This window comes from Peromyscus eremicus, chromosome 8a, assembly GCF_949786415.1.
Source record: "Peromyscus eremicus chromosome 8a, PerEre_H2_v1, whole genome shotgun sequence".
NCBI lineage: Eukaryota > Metazoa > Chordata > Mammalia > Rodentia > Cricetidae > Peromyscus > Peromyscus eremicus.
The window spans coordinates 55973070-55990188 of record NC_081423.1 but is presented as its reverse complement, the minus strand read 5'-3'; the positions used below and the strand labels follow the sequence as shown (position 1 = coordinate 55990188).

Below are 17119 nucleotides of genomic sequence, written 5' to 3'. Positions count from 1 at the left end.
TCTGTGTGCTTGAGAGCCTGTGTGAATGTTGTCTTAAGCCACTTGGTCCTCGTTTCTAGTCACTGGTTGTCTCCACAACTGGCTGTGGCTGCACTTTGCTCTTTAGCTGGGGACTTTGTGAATGGCAGAGAACAGGACCCAGGCCTGTGGTTCAGGTCCTGCTCTCTCACCCAGGGTGGAGCACAGGCAAGGCAGAGGTCAGTCTTATGGAGTAACCACAGGAGAGCCTTGCTCTGCTTTTATACTTCAGGCTCCTGCCATGGCTGATGAGTGGATATCATGCCCAGGCTGAGCATGGAAAGTAGAGGAGGGGAGGCTGGCACCCCAAGCTTCCCAGTGGTCTGGATAGCCTAGGCAAAGTGGACGTCACAGCAGGGTGGGAATGTGGGAGATGGGCCAGGCTGGTCTGAGACCGGGGCAGCTAATGGGAATACCCTTGCATTAGACTTTGCGGTAAGCACCCTCTGTCTCCCCTCCAGGTGTTCTTCTGGACATCCAGCAGCACTTTGGGGTCAAGGACCGGGGCGCCGGCTTGCTGCAGTCAGGTAAGGCCTATTCTTACCTCACTATCTGCCCAGGGGTAGCAGCTCTGCTCAGCCTTCATTCTCTTGGTCTCTTCTGTCCTCAAATCAGAACGAGGGTGGGCATTGCAGCAAAATTCCACTATTGCCTTTCACCACGGGCTCTGTCCTTCTAAGCCTCAGCTTCTTTTCTTGTAAAACAAAATACACGCACCTGTCCCAAGTGGGTGTAGAGACAACGAGAGCACAGGGTCGGAGCCGAAGCCCACCAAGGGGACCCTTCTTTGGGGTTCTAAGACGTCATCGGTACCCAGTGTCTTGGCCCACTTGGTAAAAAGGGAGCCAGTGATTTGGGTGATGCCAGCTGAGCCTCAGTTCCTGTTCCTGTCACTGCACCTCCCTCCACGCCTTCGTTCTGATCCATTTAGGAATCACCTCTTGAATAACAAGGGATGCCACCACCTGTCAGCTTCTGCGGGACTCTGAGGTCCTGGGTCCTGTCTAGGCTTGGCCTGAGGGTTCCTGCCTCTTCTTCCTAGGATCCCGGCCTGCCCATGGGCCATCAGAGGCAGGACCTGTGGCAAATACAGCAGAGGCTATAGGAGAAGCCACTGTGCATCTGCCCTAGACTCTCAGTTTCCCGTCTGGAGACAGAGACCATGTCTCCCTCTTCCTTGCCCTACCCTCCAGGGGCCTGTAGGATCTGTACTCTTGGCTCCCTGGCCTCCCTCCTAGCTTTGGCTATACCACCATGACCTAAGCTGGCTCTTGAAGGTCTGCTGGAGACTCAGTCCAGTATGGGATCCCAGGATGTCTCGTCTTGACTGGGCTCCAACCTTGTTGTATGACTCCAGCCTGTCTCTGGGCCTGGAGTTCATCTGGCTGTGAACCCTAGGCAGGCTGGTGTGTGGGAGAGCTCTGGTTTTGCATTCCAGCCCATGAACCCTTCCCCAGCCTAGCTGTTCTGGGAGGGTGGGGGTGGAGGGAATCTGCCTTGGAACCTGCCTGACCTGTCTAGGTGGCATTCCATATGCACAATGGCCCCTAGAGCTCCCAGAATGACACTGGCATGGCAAGCAGTACCTGCCCAGGCCCCTCAGAGAGCACCCAGCTCCTTGTCCCTGAGCAAAGATCCTGGATAGGGTCTCTGGCTCAGAGAGAGATCTACTTACTGGCTGTAGGACTCCTTCTTAACAAGTGACACTTAACTCAGGAGGGGCAAGGCTGTGTGGTCTCGTGTCCACATAGTGGTCAGGACTCTGCCCCAACAGCTGTGGCCTCCACCAAGCCATGAGCCCAGGCCTTTCTTTCTGCTTCCTGGCCTCCCTGGCTGGGCTGCCCTGCTCTGTGCAGTGATCACCCAGAGGAAGGGGTCCTGGCCAGTGGTAATATGGGAAGAGTGCACTGCACAGCTTTCCTAGACCCTGGCCCCTACCACACATGGTCCCTGAGTCCCCAGGAACCTGGATGAACCTTATCCCTCTGGTCCTAGCCTTGCTGGTGATCTGGAGGGAGGCTGTACCCCAGCTTCCTTCATCAACTACCCTGAGTGTGGTCAGTCCTGCCTGGCCTCTCGGGAGCATGGGGGTTACCAGTCCCAGAGAATGTGGGAGGTCAGGCCCTGATTCCTTCTGCAGTACCTTCCAGGTTGGATTCTCTCTTCATAAGAGGGCACATGGTCCCTACTGATCTCCAGGGACCTGGCTGGAAGTGGACAGGTCCCCCACAAATATGGTCTCCTTTGATTCTTCCAGAACCCTACGGGCTCCCTTTGCCAAGTTCTCTTGCTGGTGAAAGAGGTGGGCCAGGGAGGGGAGCAACTTGCTGAGTGAGGACTTGTGGCAGAGGGACCCTGCCTCTGCATGCTGCTGCCCTCTTGGCTCTTGGAGTTTGAGTGTCTGGCATCCCAGTGTCCCCACAGATGAGAACTCCCAGCCTTCTCAGAGTCTCATGAGTCCTTGCCCCATGGCCTTCACCCTGCTGTTTATTGTGACGCGGCTCGGGGATGGCTCCCTGCAGTGTCCTCACCCTGCTGGCCATGTCGGCTAAGAAGCTGGGCAAGCTCAACCAGGATGTGACTCAGTGGGCACCGGAGCAAGGCACCTAATTGGCCTGTGCCCCGGGCACTTGTCTCTCCCCTGAGCCTGATAAGGTCAGAGCTGGTGGAGGGCACCAGTTAAGTGTTGCTGCTTGCCTGGATCAAAGGGCCAGGGCTGAGAACAGCGCCAGCGTATTTGTGGGCTCCAGGGGCTTTGGGGCTGGGAGGATTGTGAGGAGATAGAGGGTTCGGTTTGGGCCTGCCCTTCCTGTCACCCCCTGGGAAGGGGTCCACTGTCAGCATCCCCTTGTACATTGCTGCTGGCTCAACGTGGCTTCCGTGGCAGCCTACAGTAGAACTCTAGCCACTGGGGGAGCCTCCATAGCTCACACCGAAAGGGATAGCAGCTACTAAAGCTGTTGCTTGGCACGCCCTGGGCTGGCTGTTGTTCATGCTTTAGACCCCTCTAGCAAGCAGAGTCCCCCCGCTGTCAGTGGTAGTAGAAAATGCCGTTCAGTTACGGCTCAGATCCGGGGTTCAGTGTGGGAGCCTGGAGAGACGGTTGAGTGTGCGCCTAGCTGTGGCTGGTGGCGGGTGGGAAAGGCCTCCCAGAAGAGGGGATATTTCAACGGGGCTTTTTCATTCATGGGAAAGGACATCTGGTCAGTTTGTCAATAGATGTCAGAGCCCCATCTCTCCCTCCACCCCTGCTCCCCCCCCCCCACACACACCTCGCTCTCCTAGCTGGGAGAAATATGCAGAGAAAACCCGTTTAAATTACATAGCTGTACTTGAAAGCTAACAGGGAATTCCCAGGTGCCAGAAGCAAAGAGCTGCAGTCAAAAGCTGGACTGGGAGATGGAGCTGCGGCCATGTGCCTCAGAGCACCAGGGGCAGTTGTATGTGCTGGGCCCTTGGCAGTGTTCGTAACAACATTTTCACAAAATTTCAAACGTACACAAAAGCCGACTAGCGCAACGTGCTTCCCCCATGTGCTAGTTCTGTGGCTTCCTGGCTGCGTGGCTGGTCATCTTCCAGGCTGAGGAAGGATTTTTTTACCCGAAGCACAGGCCAGTGCTGGCTTGGGCTTCCAGGGTCACGAGGCTGACTCAGTTTTCCCTCAGAACTCAGGCAGGCTCCTGATCCCAAGCCTGTCTAGGCTGGCCGACGGCTCGGCTGGTCGTGTTCCCATTCCAGGCAGATGTTTCCTGCCTGCCTCTGACTTTCTGCAGAGAGCCTGCTGCCAGCCCTGGCACCCTCAGGCCTGCTGCTTGCTCCTTTTTCCGTGGAAGCCATCTGTTTCCAGGGACCCCAGCAAAAGCAAATCCAAGTGACTCTTTAGGGAAGCCTTCATGATGTCGAGACGGCGTGGACACAGGTGACAGCTCTCCCTGAAGACATCCACATCCAAAACGAATAGTGCCTGATAATCTAGAGGACCCGGGTTCAATTCCCAGGCCGTCTGGTGTCTGATCACATGAGGATTTAAAAAAAAAAAATTAATAGCGCTCACAGTAGTGCAGAGAATGTGATGAGTATGTGATGTAATGGTAGAGTGCTTGCCTCACAGGTTCAAGGCCTTAGGCTCCATCCTCAGCACCAGGAGAAAAAAAAGAAGCCACTCATCTTTGTGAGAGGCAGGCAGCTGGTCCTGGAAACAGCCTGAAGAACTACAGAGAATAGCCTAGTTTTTAAAGGATTGTAAAAATAGGTATAATTAGCTAGGCATGGTAGCTCACACCTGACATCTCAAGCACATAAGAGGCTGAGGCAAGGGGATTACTATGAGTTTAGGACTAGCCTGGGCTACAGAACAAATTCCAGGATAGCCTGAGCTAGAATGAGACCCTGTCTCAAAAACAACAACAACAACAACCAAAAAAAAAAACCCCTAGGAATGCTTAGTTTTAAAGTTCAAAGGAAGTCATGATATATACAAAAAGAATAGCAAATGCCAGACAGTGGTGGCACACGCCTTTAGCACTCAGGAGGCAGAGGCAGGTGGATCTCTGTGAGTTTGAGGCCAGCCTGGTCTACAGAGTGAGTTCCAGGACAGCCAGGCCTGTTACACAGAGAAATCCTGTCTTGAAAAATAATAAAAATAAAATAAAATAAAAAAAGAATAGCACACAATGAAAAGAGAACAGGAAGATGTTTAAAATACCTGAAACTACTAGAAGTTAAAAAAAAAAAATTTGGTGTAAAATAAGGTGACAATTAGATACATTGATGAGTCTAGTTGAAGAGAAAATAAACAAATTAGAAAATAGATGTGAAGGAATCAGTGTCCATGCAACACAGGGAAGGGACAGTAGGTGTGATGGTTGTTTGTGATGTCCCCTGGCCTTTGTGACCTGTAATTGGTCAGCTATAAGCTTTGGTATGGGGAGAATGGAGGAAGAGGAGGCAGAAGAATCGGTAGGACATTCCTGTGAAGGGCTTGAAGACTGGGCTAAGGTTCCTGGCTTTGTCTTGAAGCAATAGGGAGAAGGCGTGAGAGCAGGGCAGTCCCTGAAGTTGTACGCATCAACATGTTCACACTGTTGCCTGGTGCAGGAACGGATGGCAGAGGAGGCTGGAGGCTACTCAGGGCTTGAGTTTGTGGGGCCACAGGAAGTGCCAGGATGGGGTAGGGTTAGAGGAAGAGATGGCTCAGACTGAAACCAGACAGTGTCTTGCTCCTTTTCCATCTCGGTCAGCCCAGCAACATGCTCTGCTTCAGCAGACTTAAGTTCCACAGGCAAAGCTGAGCAGCCCCACAGCCACCGTCCCAGGGCCTGCTGTCCTAAGGAGGCCCAAGAAGCCACCCACCTGTGGCTGGAGAGGCCAGCGCAGGCGTTCTGTCCAAAGTGGAGTATAAAGAGAGCAGTGATGGATTCTTCCTGCCTGAGGGCTGAATGTGGAGGGATCCCAGACGTCACCAGAGGAGCCATGTGTGCCCTGTGTCTACCCCATCCATCGGCTAGGGTGGCCTGGGTGGCCTGGATGGCAGAGGCTGCCCACATCTGTCTGAGTCTCCTCCCTGCCCACAGGATGTGGAGGGTTGTGTGTCTTCTTGAAATAGCAGCCAGCTGGAATTTGGACTTGGGAAACATAGGCCTGGTTCAGCCAGGCCAGGCAGGGGCAGGAGGTAGACTCGACAGCCACAGTGCCTCCCCTGGCAACCACCTTGCCATCTCCTACTCTGATGCCACTTTCTCTGGTCAGGCAGGCCCCATGTATAGTGAGAGTGGCATCTCCTACCATGGATAGGGCTACAGCTGTGGTTGCCATCATGCAGATCCCCTGTGAGGCATGCTCCCACCTCCTGGATGTTAGCACATGAGCTCTGTGACAGCCACAGGAAATAGATGATACCTCAGACATGTCATTCAGCCAGCCATCTGTCTTGTTTTTCTTTTGTGGTACTGGGGATCAAACCCAGGACCTAGCACTGGCTAGGTAAGTGCTCTGCCACTGAGCTATGTCCTAAGCACTTTTCATTTTACTTTGAAACAAAGTCTTGCTATGTATCCCAGACTGGCCTGGAACCTGCTATGTACCTCAAATTGGTCTCAAGCGTGCAATCTTCCTGCTTCAGTCTCTTGAGTGCTAGGGTTACATGCATCATCCGTGATGCCTGGCACCCCTCTCTCAGGCTGCCTTCCATTTTTCCTGATGGCCTTGAGCCAGCTCTGTGAAGGAGAGAGTGAGGCTTGGCGCCTGAGTTCCGATACTGAGCTAGACTCCTCCCATCAGCAGTAGCCCGGGTACCCTGCCCCCTCTGCCTGGCTCCTTGCCCTACAGCTCCATTGTCCCAGACCTGTGGGCTCAGCAAGCGTGAGCTGAGTGAGGTCTTCCCCACACCCTGGCCACAGGATGTCCTCGTGTATGCGGGAACTGCCGGGAAAGCCACTCTGCCTATATCGAGGTTGGGGGCGGGGCAGCCAGTCTGGTCTGAAAGCTCTCCTCCCACAAAGACCATGGGGCAGGAGTGGAAGGCACCGGAAGCTTCTAGCTGTTGCTGGTCTTTATTCCAACAGAGCAGCCTGATGGCTTTGTAAGCCTCTCAGTGCCCATTGTTCCCAAGGGACATAGTTCACCGTCCAGGCCTTGGCCTGGGCTGTTCCTCCCGTCCCTATCCTGACAGTGTGCAAGGCCTGCCGCTGGCCAGTGATGCCCCTGAGGGCTAGGAGGAGTCTGAGGGATGAGGCTGCAAAGATGACCCGACACATTCCTGACCCTGGATTCCTTTGTTCCTACGGGAAGGCACTGAGGTCCCAGCCTGGCTTGCTATGTCATTCAGGGTGTGTTCCTCTATCCCTTGGGGCCTCAGTGGCCCCAGCAGTTATGTGGGTACAGAAAAGTAGGGCTCAAGTTTTTTGATGGAGTGGAGGAGTTTGGGGGAGTGGCAGCCTGGACTGGCAGGTGGGAACAGGTGCACTGCTTACGGAAGCCTACCAGTCCTGGTGTTCCTGCCCACTGCATGAGCAAAAAGTCAGGGTGGGAGAGCCAGAAGGCTGGCCTGTTGAAGACAGTTCGATGTGACCAAGGCCTGGGTGCCTGCTTCAGGTTCCTTCAGTCATCCAGTGGGAGCGTTTCCAAGCGTTCCTCCCCACAGAGGTGGGATGGGGTCATGCTATGGCTCAGAATGCAAGCCTAGTCCTGGTGTCTAGGGACCTGTCTCCCTCCATGGCCTTCTCAGACTGCAGCCTGACCCATCTCCTGCTGTCCCAGTACACCCTGAACATTCTCTGACCTCAGGGTCGTCTGTGGGGACCATCTTTTTCCTAGTCCAGCAGCAAGTGATGTGATTTAGAGCAAGGGCTTTAAAGACGGGTAAATTGAGATTTAATTCTGGCTCAGCCACACACTTGCCATGTGACATCACTTCTTTCAGCCGGGTTGTCTCCTCTGTAAGATGAAGTTATAGCAATAATTTGACTGAGATAATGAATGCATATGCCAAGAGTATGTCCAGGGCCTGGCCTGTAATAAGTGATCCATCATTGACAACTGCAGGCCTTATTAACAATAAGCATCATGCTTCATTAACCGTCACACAATATGATTAGAAGACTTGAAATTTACATAATAAAGTTTATATATAGACGTATATATGTGATACGCACATGTAAAGTGTTATATATATACATACCCATGTGTGTATATATATATATACACATATATATATATGTATATATATAAAGTGTTATCCTCATGGTGAACTCCTAGGCTTTGATGTCACCAGGATTTGGTGCTCCCTACTGATTCCCAGGCTTTAAATACATTGAGCTGTGCATCTCCTACTCTGATTTTCTCTGCCCACTCCCCACCCAGCTCAGACAGGCATACAGAAGGCAGTTGTTCCTCTTCCCCTAAACACGTGTAAGCCTTTTGCGACTAAGCTTTTCCTTGTCCACATCCTGATCTGATCTTGGGCAGGTCTTGGGAGGCGGGGCTAACAAGAAAGCATTCTTTCTGTAGATGTAAGGAAATAATATTGGCCCTGGCTAATGTAAACAGAGCCTTGTTGACCCAGCCGGGCAGGGTGTGAAGCACCTTCCCCCGCACTGCCTCATCCAATACTCAAGCCACCCAGAGCAGCAGCTATTTTTATCTTCATTTTACAGATGAGGAAGTTGGCGTGGAGAGCTGGCTCAGACTGGCTCATGAGAGCCGATTGTTAAATTTTTAGGAATTGTGTGAGCTGCTTGTTAGACACAGCCATTGTTCAGAACTAAATTATATAAACTTACAACTGAGTGATTTGTATTAAAAGAAGCTGATAAATGCTCAGGAGTCATCACTTCCTAATTACTTTCCTACATCAGGCTATTATCAGTGTGCTTGAGGTAAACTCCTTTTAACTGAATGGTGGAAACGCCTGTGATTGGGAAGGTACTGAGTGCTGAGCTTTATGTCTCTTTGGTGGCTTGGCCCCAGCTAGGTGGGAGTGTTTATACTATGGAGATGCACCATCTCCAGGCATCATGGGGCCCCTCCTCTGACCCTTTTTAGAGAACCTGTTTTTACACATTTACCAACACACCAATGAAGCGGGGACACAGATGTGACCTGGCGAAGGGTCCTAGCTCAGAAGATACAGAGCTGGGCTTGAACCCTGGACAGGATGTCTCTGAGGCCCATGGACTGATTCTGCTCAAAGCCTAAGTTACAGACCTGAATTACCAGGTCCTCTGTCCTGTGTTTTCAAGTCCCGCAGAGAGAAGGATCCTTCATGTTCCTCTACACAGCCCACTTTGCCTTGCTCACGGCCCTCCTCTTTTCATTCCTCCTCCCTCTTAAATGCTGCCTCCCCAGGGACTGCTAAGCCGTGCACACAGGAGCCCAGCAGGCAGAGGCCAGTGTTGTCTGGCCATCTGCCTGCCGGCAATGGGACTGCCTTCCATGAGACAGGGGGGCTGCCTTGCTGTGTGGCTGGCCTCTACCAGCCTCACCTGAGTCTCTTTAACTCACCTAGAGCGCCAAGCCCCTCCCACCACCACCAACAGTGGCATTCTCTCCAAGTCCCACATGACTCTATACCACACTCTTGTCCTGGCAGAACAAGACCAGGTCATTAGTTCTTTGCTCTGCACCCTCCTGACTTCCCCATGGAGGAGCCCACTCTATCTGACCTCTCAACCTTGTCCTTTTGCTGCAGACACTCTGGCCTCTTTCCTGCCCCTCAGACATGCTAAGTGCACTCCCGCCTGCTCCCCCAGTATTCCCCAGTAAATGTTTCTGTGCCTTCCGCAGGCCTTTGCTGAGGCGAAACTTCCCAGACTCTAATCTCCTGTCCCTGCCCTTTGATCCTCCCTAGTATTCCTCACCCTCTTACACAGCTTATTAATTATTACTGCTATTGTGTTATCTGTGTGTTTTTCTTCCTTAGACTGTAAGTCCTAAGCAGGCAGGACTCTGGTGTTCATTCACCCACGAATCCCAGACACCTAACATTAGTACATTGCAGATGCCCTCTCTTAGTTACTATTCTGTTGCTGTGAAGAGACCCAGGACCAAGGCAACTTACAAAAGTGTCGTGGTTTGAATGAGGATGGCCCCACAGGCTCATGGATTTGAATGTTTGGTTCCCAATTGACTGTTTAGGAAGGATTAGGAGGTGTGGCCTTGGAGGAGGTGTGTCATGGGGGTGGGCCTTGAGGTTTCAAAAGCCTCCACCATCCCAGTGAGCTCCCCCTCTGCCTCCATCCTTTGGATAGGATGTCAGCTCTCAGTTACTGCTCCACCGTCATGGCTGCCTGCCTGTTGCCACACTCCCCACGGTGAGGGTCATGGACTCACCCTCTAAACCTGTAAGGAAGTCCCTGTTTTCTTTTATAATTTGCTTTTGTCACAGTGTCTCTTCACAGCAATAGGGCAGTAACTAAGACATGTCCCTCTCCCTACTTTCTGAATGAATAAATGAATATTCACGCATGAATGAGTGAATAAGTGAATGGTGGGGTTTTCAGTGTTCAGGATAGTCTCTGCAGCCGCCTGGGGGTGAAGGCAGCTGAGTGACCTGGTGGATGGTAAGACCAGGAGTTCCAGACTCAAGCATGCCCTGATTTGCTGCATGACCTTAGGTATCAGATCCCCTACCCTCCCTGAATCTCTCTTTCTCTTAAGTACTTGTAAAAGTTTATTATTATTTTTTTTTTATTTTATGTGTGTGAAAGTTTCTCTACATGTGCAAGCACTACATGAGTGCTTGGTGGTTACAGAGGTCAGAAGAGGGCATCAGGTCCTCTGGAAGTAGAGTTACAGGTAGTTGTGAGCCACCGTGTGGGTGCTGGGAACTGAACCTGAATCTTCTGCAAGAGCAAAAATTGCTCTTAACCTCTGAGCCATTTCTCCGGCCCCTCTCTCGAGTATAATATAGAAAGTAATGCAGGCCAGGCATGGTGGTGCACATTTTTAATCCCAGCAGTCAGGAGGCAGAGGTAGGAAGAACTCTGTGAGTTTGAGGCCAGCCTGGTTTTCATGCTCCATGCCAGCCAGGACTACGTAGTGAGAGCTTGTCTTAAAACAGTGTGGGCTGGGGATGTGCCTCAGTTGGTAGAGTGCTTGCCTAGCATGCATGAGGCCCTGGGTTTGATCCCCATTAGCACATAAACTAGGTATGGTGGTATGCACCTGTAATCCTAGAACATGGGAAATAGAGGGTGGTAGGATCCAAAGTTCAAAGTCATCCTTGGCTATGTAGCAAAGTTCTGGCCGCGTGGGCTTTAGGAAACCTTATCTCAAAAAGTAAGCAAGCAAAACTAAATGGCAAAGCCTAAGGAACTGAGGCTCTGGGGCTAGGCGGACAAAGGTCCCATTTCTACCTGTGGAGCCTTTCCCTCTGAATCTTGACCTCATCTGTAAGGTAGGAAGCCTTGGGCTGGCACTCTGTGTGAGCCAGTATTCCAAGATTCACAGAACATGGAATAAACTGGAGTGATAGAAGAGATGGAGCTCCATATCCCCTAATCCCGTGCACCCCTCCACCTCCCCCACCCCCCACCTGCTCTATGTGCCAGGTGCTGAAGGTGTCCTCCCAGGGCTGCTTCCTCCCTCTGGATCCAGGCTCAGCTGTGGCTCATTGTACTTGGCCTTAGCCAGGACCCGCAGACCCTCCAGCTCTCCTCTCTTCTCTCCACAGTGTTCATCTGCAGCTTCATGGTGGCTGCCCCCATCTTCGGCTACCTGGGTGACCGATTCAATAGGAAGGTGATCCTCAGCTGTGGCATCTTCTTCTGGTCGGCCGTCACCTTCTCTAGCTCTTTCATCCCTCAGCAGGTGAGGTCCCCCATGGTTCTCCTGCTTACACTACCCCCCCACACACACACACCCCGTGTCCGATGTACAGGTCCCTCGGGGAGTGCTGGTCTGTGCTCCTGTAGACCGAGGCCTGCTCCTGAGCTTCACCCCCAAGGCAAAGCCATAGCAGCTTTCTTTGCATTCAGTTATAAACCAGTCCTGCAGACAGGGTCTCCTCTGTACTGACTTGGACCAAAAGACTTGCAGCCCTGCGTGCCAACCTGACTATCTGAGCAGCCTGGCAGGATGTCAGGAACAGGGAATAAGTCTGCCCTAGGTGTAAGGCTTCCAGTCCTGCCCCCACCCCCAACCCCCACCCCAGTTCTCTCGCTGTGCAAATCTTACTCTCTGAGTCACTCTGTTTCTGGCTCAGTTTGCTCTTTGATGACCAGTCAACTCCTTGAATCCAAGTCCCAGGAAGGCAAATGTCAATTCAACATCAAAGTGTTTTAAGAAATACCCGCCGGGAGGAGGTGGTGGCACACGCCTTTAATCCCAGCACTCTGGAGGCAGAGCTAGGTGGATCTCTGTGAGTTCCAGGCCAGCCTGGTCTACAGCGTGAGATCCAGGACAGGCACCAAAACTACACAGAGAAACCTGTCTCGAAAAAACAAAAAACAAACAAACAAACAAAAAAAGGAAATACCCTTGACTTTCACAGTCCTGGGTTTGAGTTGCCCACTCAGCTTTGTAACCTGGAGAAACGTGCTTCACCTTTCTGAGCCTCAGTTTCCTCCTTGTTAAAGTGGGAATAATCCTATGTTGGCTGGTCCTCTGTGAGAAGCAACTGGGTTGATGAATGTCCAGCTGTGGAGCATGGCCAGTGTCCAGCAAATCCTCTTTTCTGTTCATTCTTCCCAAGAAGGCCTGTGTTGTCTCACGAGGGCAGTGAGCTTCTCATGGCTAGTAGTCAGCCACGTGATGGCATCTGTGGGGAGCAATGGAGGAAGAAGAACCAACATCTTCAAGAGCTTTCTGTCTGTCCCTGTCAGATGTGACAGGAGCTTCAGGCTCACAGCCTTCAAGCTGTCCAAAGTGCTGAACACTGAAGAGGAACGGGCCCTTGTGGTCCATGGGTTCCAGGAAGGCTTCCTGGAGGAGGTGACACATGAATCTAGCAGACATGACTGAGAAACCATGACTTACGGTGAAGCTGGCACAGGCAGGGGGCCATACCGAGAGATGCAGAGATAGTGGATTGTGTTGAGAGACAGAGAAGGGTGTCCGGGCTGGAAAGGAAGGCAGAGGCCAGGCCAAGGAAGGCCTTGAGTGCCAGGCCTGAGGCCCAGTCCTTCCTCCTGCTGCGTCACTGAGCCCTGGAACTCTGAAGGACGGGGAGGAGCCACATGCTCACTGGTAGACCAGACAGGTTTTCAGGAGCTCACTTTGCTTCAGGGAGGTGGATCAGGTCCAAGGCAATCCCAGGCCCAGTGCAGGGTGGAGCCTGATGCTCACCCTAGAAACAAAGACCAAGCTAGGAGCCTTCACAGCCCTCTGTGCCTTGCCCTGCCCCTGGCTGGGCCCCTGGGGCCTCTTCTGAGATTGATGAATGAATGAGTCCAGGCCTTGATGCCTTCTGTGTTGGGGAGAAGAGATGAGCAGGGACAAAGAGAGAAACAGACAGATCCCTTTCAGTTGCTTTGTAAACTCACGGTGATCACCGTTCAAGCCCCACAGGGGCTTTTGGGGGACATTGGCAATGTGATTTTAAAGTTAATTTGGCAGAGAAACTGCTCCAAACAGCCAAGAACAATGTGAAAGATAACAGTGAATGGGGTTCGCCCTATCAGTTGTCAAAACAATGGCCGTTCTGACTAAAGCAGCCAAGGGACAGACTAAGCAATGATTGATCCGTGAAGCAAGGCCCTAGGGAGTGGGGAGCCAGTGCTGGCTGAGGGCACATCTCTTACCAGTAGCTCCCAGGAAGAGGGTACTGTGTCAACCACAGTGCAGAATAAACTACAGATGGGGAAGTAAAAAACCAAAGCAAGACTGAGAAACCTAAACTGTAAAATAACAAGAGAAAGACAACAATGCTAGGAAAATAAGCAAAGGGTTGTGAAGGCATTCCAGAGCATGACCAATGGCCAGTGAGTGGAGGAAGAGGTCCCTCGGCCTACAGAGGAATCAGAGAAATGCAAAACAAAGCAAGGTGTCACCATTTCACACCCATAGATTGGCAACAATTAAAGAGGCTGACAATACCAAGTGTTAGTACAGCTGCGGGGAGCCCGAGATGCCTAGCTGTTGGCAGGAGTGTAAATTGGTGGAGCCTCTTTGGAGATCAGAATGTCAAGATACTGTAAATCCCTGCCGTGTCCCAGCTTCTCTCTGGAGGGACACAGGCTAGAAAAACCCCAGCATGTGGACAAACAAACGTGAGGATCCCTCCTGGCATCAGGGGAGCCTGGAAAGATGGCTCAGTGGTTAAGAGTACTTACTGCTCTTCCAGAGGACCAAACTTCGCTTCTCAGCTCCCATGTAGGGTGCCTCTCAACCACCTATGACTCCAGTTCCAGGGGATCTAACTTCCCTCTTCTGGCCTCCGGTACTGCACACACACACACACACACACACACACACACACACACACACACACACACCTTCACAAACATACATGCATACACATAATTAAAAATAGATATTTAAAAAACAAAAGGAAAAAGAGAGGCTGAAAGATGGCTCGCTGGATAAGGGTGCTTGCCATGCAAGCATGAGACCCTGAGTTAGAGCTCCAGCAACCTGTGGAAAAGCCAAGTGTGGTGGTGTGCTCCCATCACCCTGGGGCCAGGGGAGTGGGCACAGCTGGCTCCTAGGAGCTCACTGTCTAGCTGAATTGGTGGGCGCCAGGTTCAGTGAGAGACCCTATTTCTAAGAATAAGATGGAGAGCAATAATAGAGGAAGACACCCAGCATTAATTCCTGACCTCTCTTTGTACCTGCACACACTCACGCACACACTTCTTGTGTGTGCACACACAAAGAGAAGGAAAGGAGAGGGAGGGAGGGAGGAAGGGAGGGAGGAAGGAAGGAAGGAAGGAAGGAAGGAAGGAAGGAAAGAAGGAAGGAAGAAAGAAAGAAAACTACTCAAATGACCGCCACTGGGCCTGCACAGATACTCAGGGTATATTTATGCTGAGTGGCTAGTAGAAGAATAAACTTGGTCAATGTCAGTCACCATGCATATATCAAAAAATAACAAAGCATGTGGTGGAATAAAACAAGTGGAGCAGCCTCCTTTCTGTCCATTTGTTGCAAGCAGAGAGGACGCTAAGTGTTGTTTCTTGGTACTTACGTGTGCAGCATAAGGCAGAGACAGCATCAATCTGGCAGGTGCGTGGGTGGGTGGGCGGGGACACCTTAGCATGCTAGAGTGATGAAGAAGTTTGATGTCTCTCTCCCAATGGTTTCAAACATGAAATAGAAGAGGATGCTTTTATACTTTGGGGCTGGAGTCGGCTTTCTTGAACCAGGCATGGAGGAAGAGTCAGGATTTGACAGCCTCAAATTAGACATCAGGAAGCCCATGAATGGCGAAATTGGGTAAACAAGGAGGAGAGAGAGAAGGCCGAGAACAGTAGTGGCAAAAATGACAAGGAATCCAGCCCTGTGATGTAGAAAATGCTAATATAAATCTATACAAAAAGAGACAAGACCACCCAATAGGAAAATAGGGGAAGGCTGTGGGCAGTTGGTCTGCAGTGAAAGAAATGCCAGGAACCAGGGAGGGTGAGACGGGTCAGCAGCCCCTAGCACGGACAGCCAGGGGCCAGAGAGTGGCAGGAGATGGCTGGGCAGAGACAACAGGGACAGCAGGGCATGTGGGCAAGGCTGGCCGGATGGGTGGTAAGGGTGGGGCAAGGAAACCATGGCCATGCTGGGTTCTCTGGCCCTGGGCAGCTGGGGGCCAGAGGAAGGCAGGTCCACATCAAAGGGGTCGGACCACTGGCAGCTGGCATGGCCACACCCTTCCCCCACCACTGGCCTTTGATGTGTGCATCAGAGAGGGGCTCAGAGCCCACTAGACAACTGTGCCCACTCCCCACACACACTAGGTCTTCAGTGCGGCCAGGTTTGGTCTAGCCTTCCTGCTTGGGGGAGGGCACAGAGCAAAGGTGACTGTTGGATCCTGAAGTGAGGCCAGAGATGCTAAGATAGCCCAAGCATATAGTCCCCAGTGCTTGTGGGGACACGGAGCCCTGTCTTCCCCCAACCTGGGAATGATCAGTCCCAGTCAGATCCTTCATTTTGAGGGGTATCTCAGGGCCCTGTGTGGCCTGTGGCTGTGGTCACTGCTGAGGCTTGTCCTGGGCTCCATCCTCTTCCCCTGGCTTCTGGACCCTGCCAGGGCTAGGGTGTAATGGGATAGGGATGAGCAAGCCTGGGAATGGCCGGTCCCCCAGCATTCTCTGTCCTCCTCCACAGTACTTCTGGCTGCTGGTCCTGTCCCGAGGGCTGGTAGGTATCGGTGAAGCCAGCTACTCCACAATAGCACCCACCATCATCGGCGACTTGTTTACCAAGAACACACGCACACTTATGCTGTCAGTCTTCTATTTTGCCATCCCACTGGGCAGGTAAGTGTGAAGCACCTCGGTTTGCGGGAAGAGCGCCAAGGTCCCCTTGAACTCACCAACCCTGCTTTAAGCAGACACGGAGGCGGGCAGCTGTAGAGGACTCCTGGACCTGCTCTTCCACAGGCCGGCCGGGTGGGAGGCCAACAAGAACTTCCCACTCAGCTCAGCTGCTCGCTCTGACGCGTGTCTGTCTTCTCTGCAGCGGCCTGGGCTACATCACAGGTTCCAGCGTGAAGCAGGCAGCTGGAGACTGGCATTGGGCCCTGCGGGTAAGGCCTAGGTCCCTCCTATTTAGGCTCCCCACTCCAGCCCTTGCCCCCAGAGAGCAGCAAAGCCCAGAGGCCAGGCTTTAACCTCCAGGCTTCCTCCCTCACTAGCCTGGGCTCTGAGGTCTTGTCCCTGCAGATCAGTTCAGGCTGAGGTATCAGGGGAGTTAGTCCTGTCACCCACAGGGCCTCAGTCCAGGATTGGAACCATACCCCCAGCCCCCGGGAGTGGAGAGGATGAGGATTCTCTCACCACATCAGGAAATTCCAGGTCCACAGCACAGCTTCCTGCTTCCAGCTCTGGCTCTGTTCTAGGGCGAGGTTGGGACAGGACCTGTGTGTGGGGGCTCTTAGGGTTTGGAGCCACTTCCTGTTCTGTTGGAGGGTTGGGGCAAGTCACCAAGGCCCCAGAACAGTGCAATCAGAGGAAACAGAGATCCCCCATCTCCCCGAGGGCCGGAAGCTCAAGACAAAGTGTTTTTTCCTCAAAAGCAGGAAGGAAGCAGCCACCGTGGAATTCCATGATGGGGAGGAGGTTGAGCTGTAGGGTGGAGGGATTGCATGTAGAAGAGATCCCCAGGCCACGACTCCCAGGCCTGGGGGAAGCAAGCTTCTCTTTTCTCCTGGGCTGGTGCTTGGTTCTGTGTAGAGAGAGGCCTAGAGCCTTGTGAATTCTGTTCTTAACACGAGGCTGGACACAGGGAAGAACCAAAGCTCATATGGGGCCCTGTAAAGAACAGACCACCTATCTGGCCGGTCCCTACCTAATGTCCATGTTTGAGGGACACACCTTGGAACATTCCTAGCCCCAGGGGTTAGACAAGTTGGTATATGGCTCTCCACCCCTACGAAAGAACTCTTCTACTCAAAGACATCATTCCCTATGCTTTTCATCTACCTGTCTTTCTTTTATTATCCATCTACCCACTC

At 52.3% G+C, this 17119-nt stretch overlaps 1 protein-coding gene across 1 annotated transcript in view; it reads left to right on the top strand.

Annotated features, from left to right (window-relative positions):
• Spns2 (SPNS lysolipid transporter 2, sphingosine-1-phosphate) overlaps nt 1-17119 on the top strand; it is a 37374-nt gene that overhangs the window by 14560 nt on the left and 5695 nt on the right. The window contains 4 exon segments of the mRNA XM_059271131.1: nt 480-545; nt 11189-11325; nt 15772-15923; nt 16126-16192. Of these exon segments, the coding sequence (XP_059127114.1) occupies nt 480-545; nt 11189-11325; nt 15772-15923; nt 16126-16192 (422 nt within the window).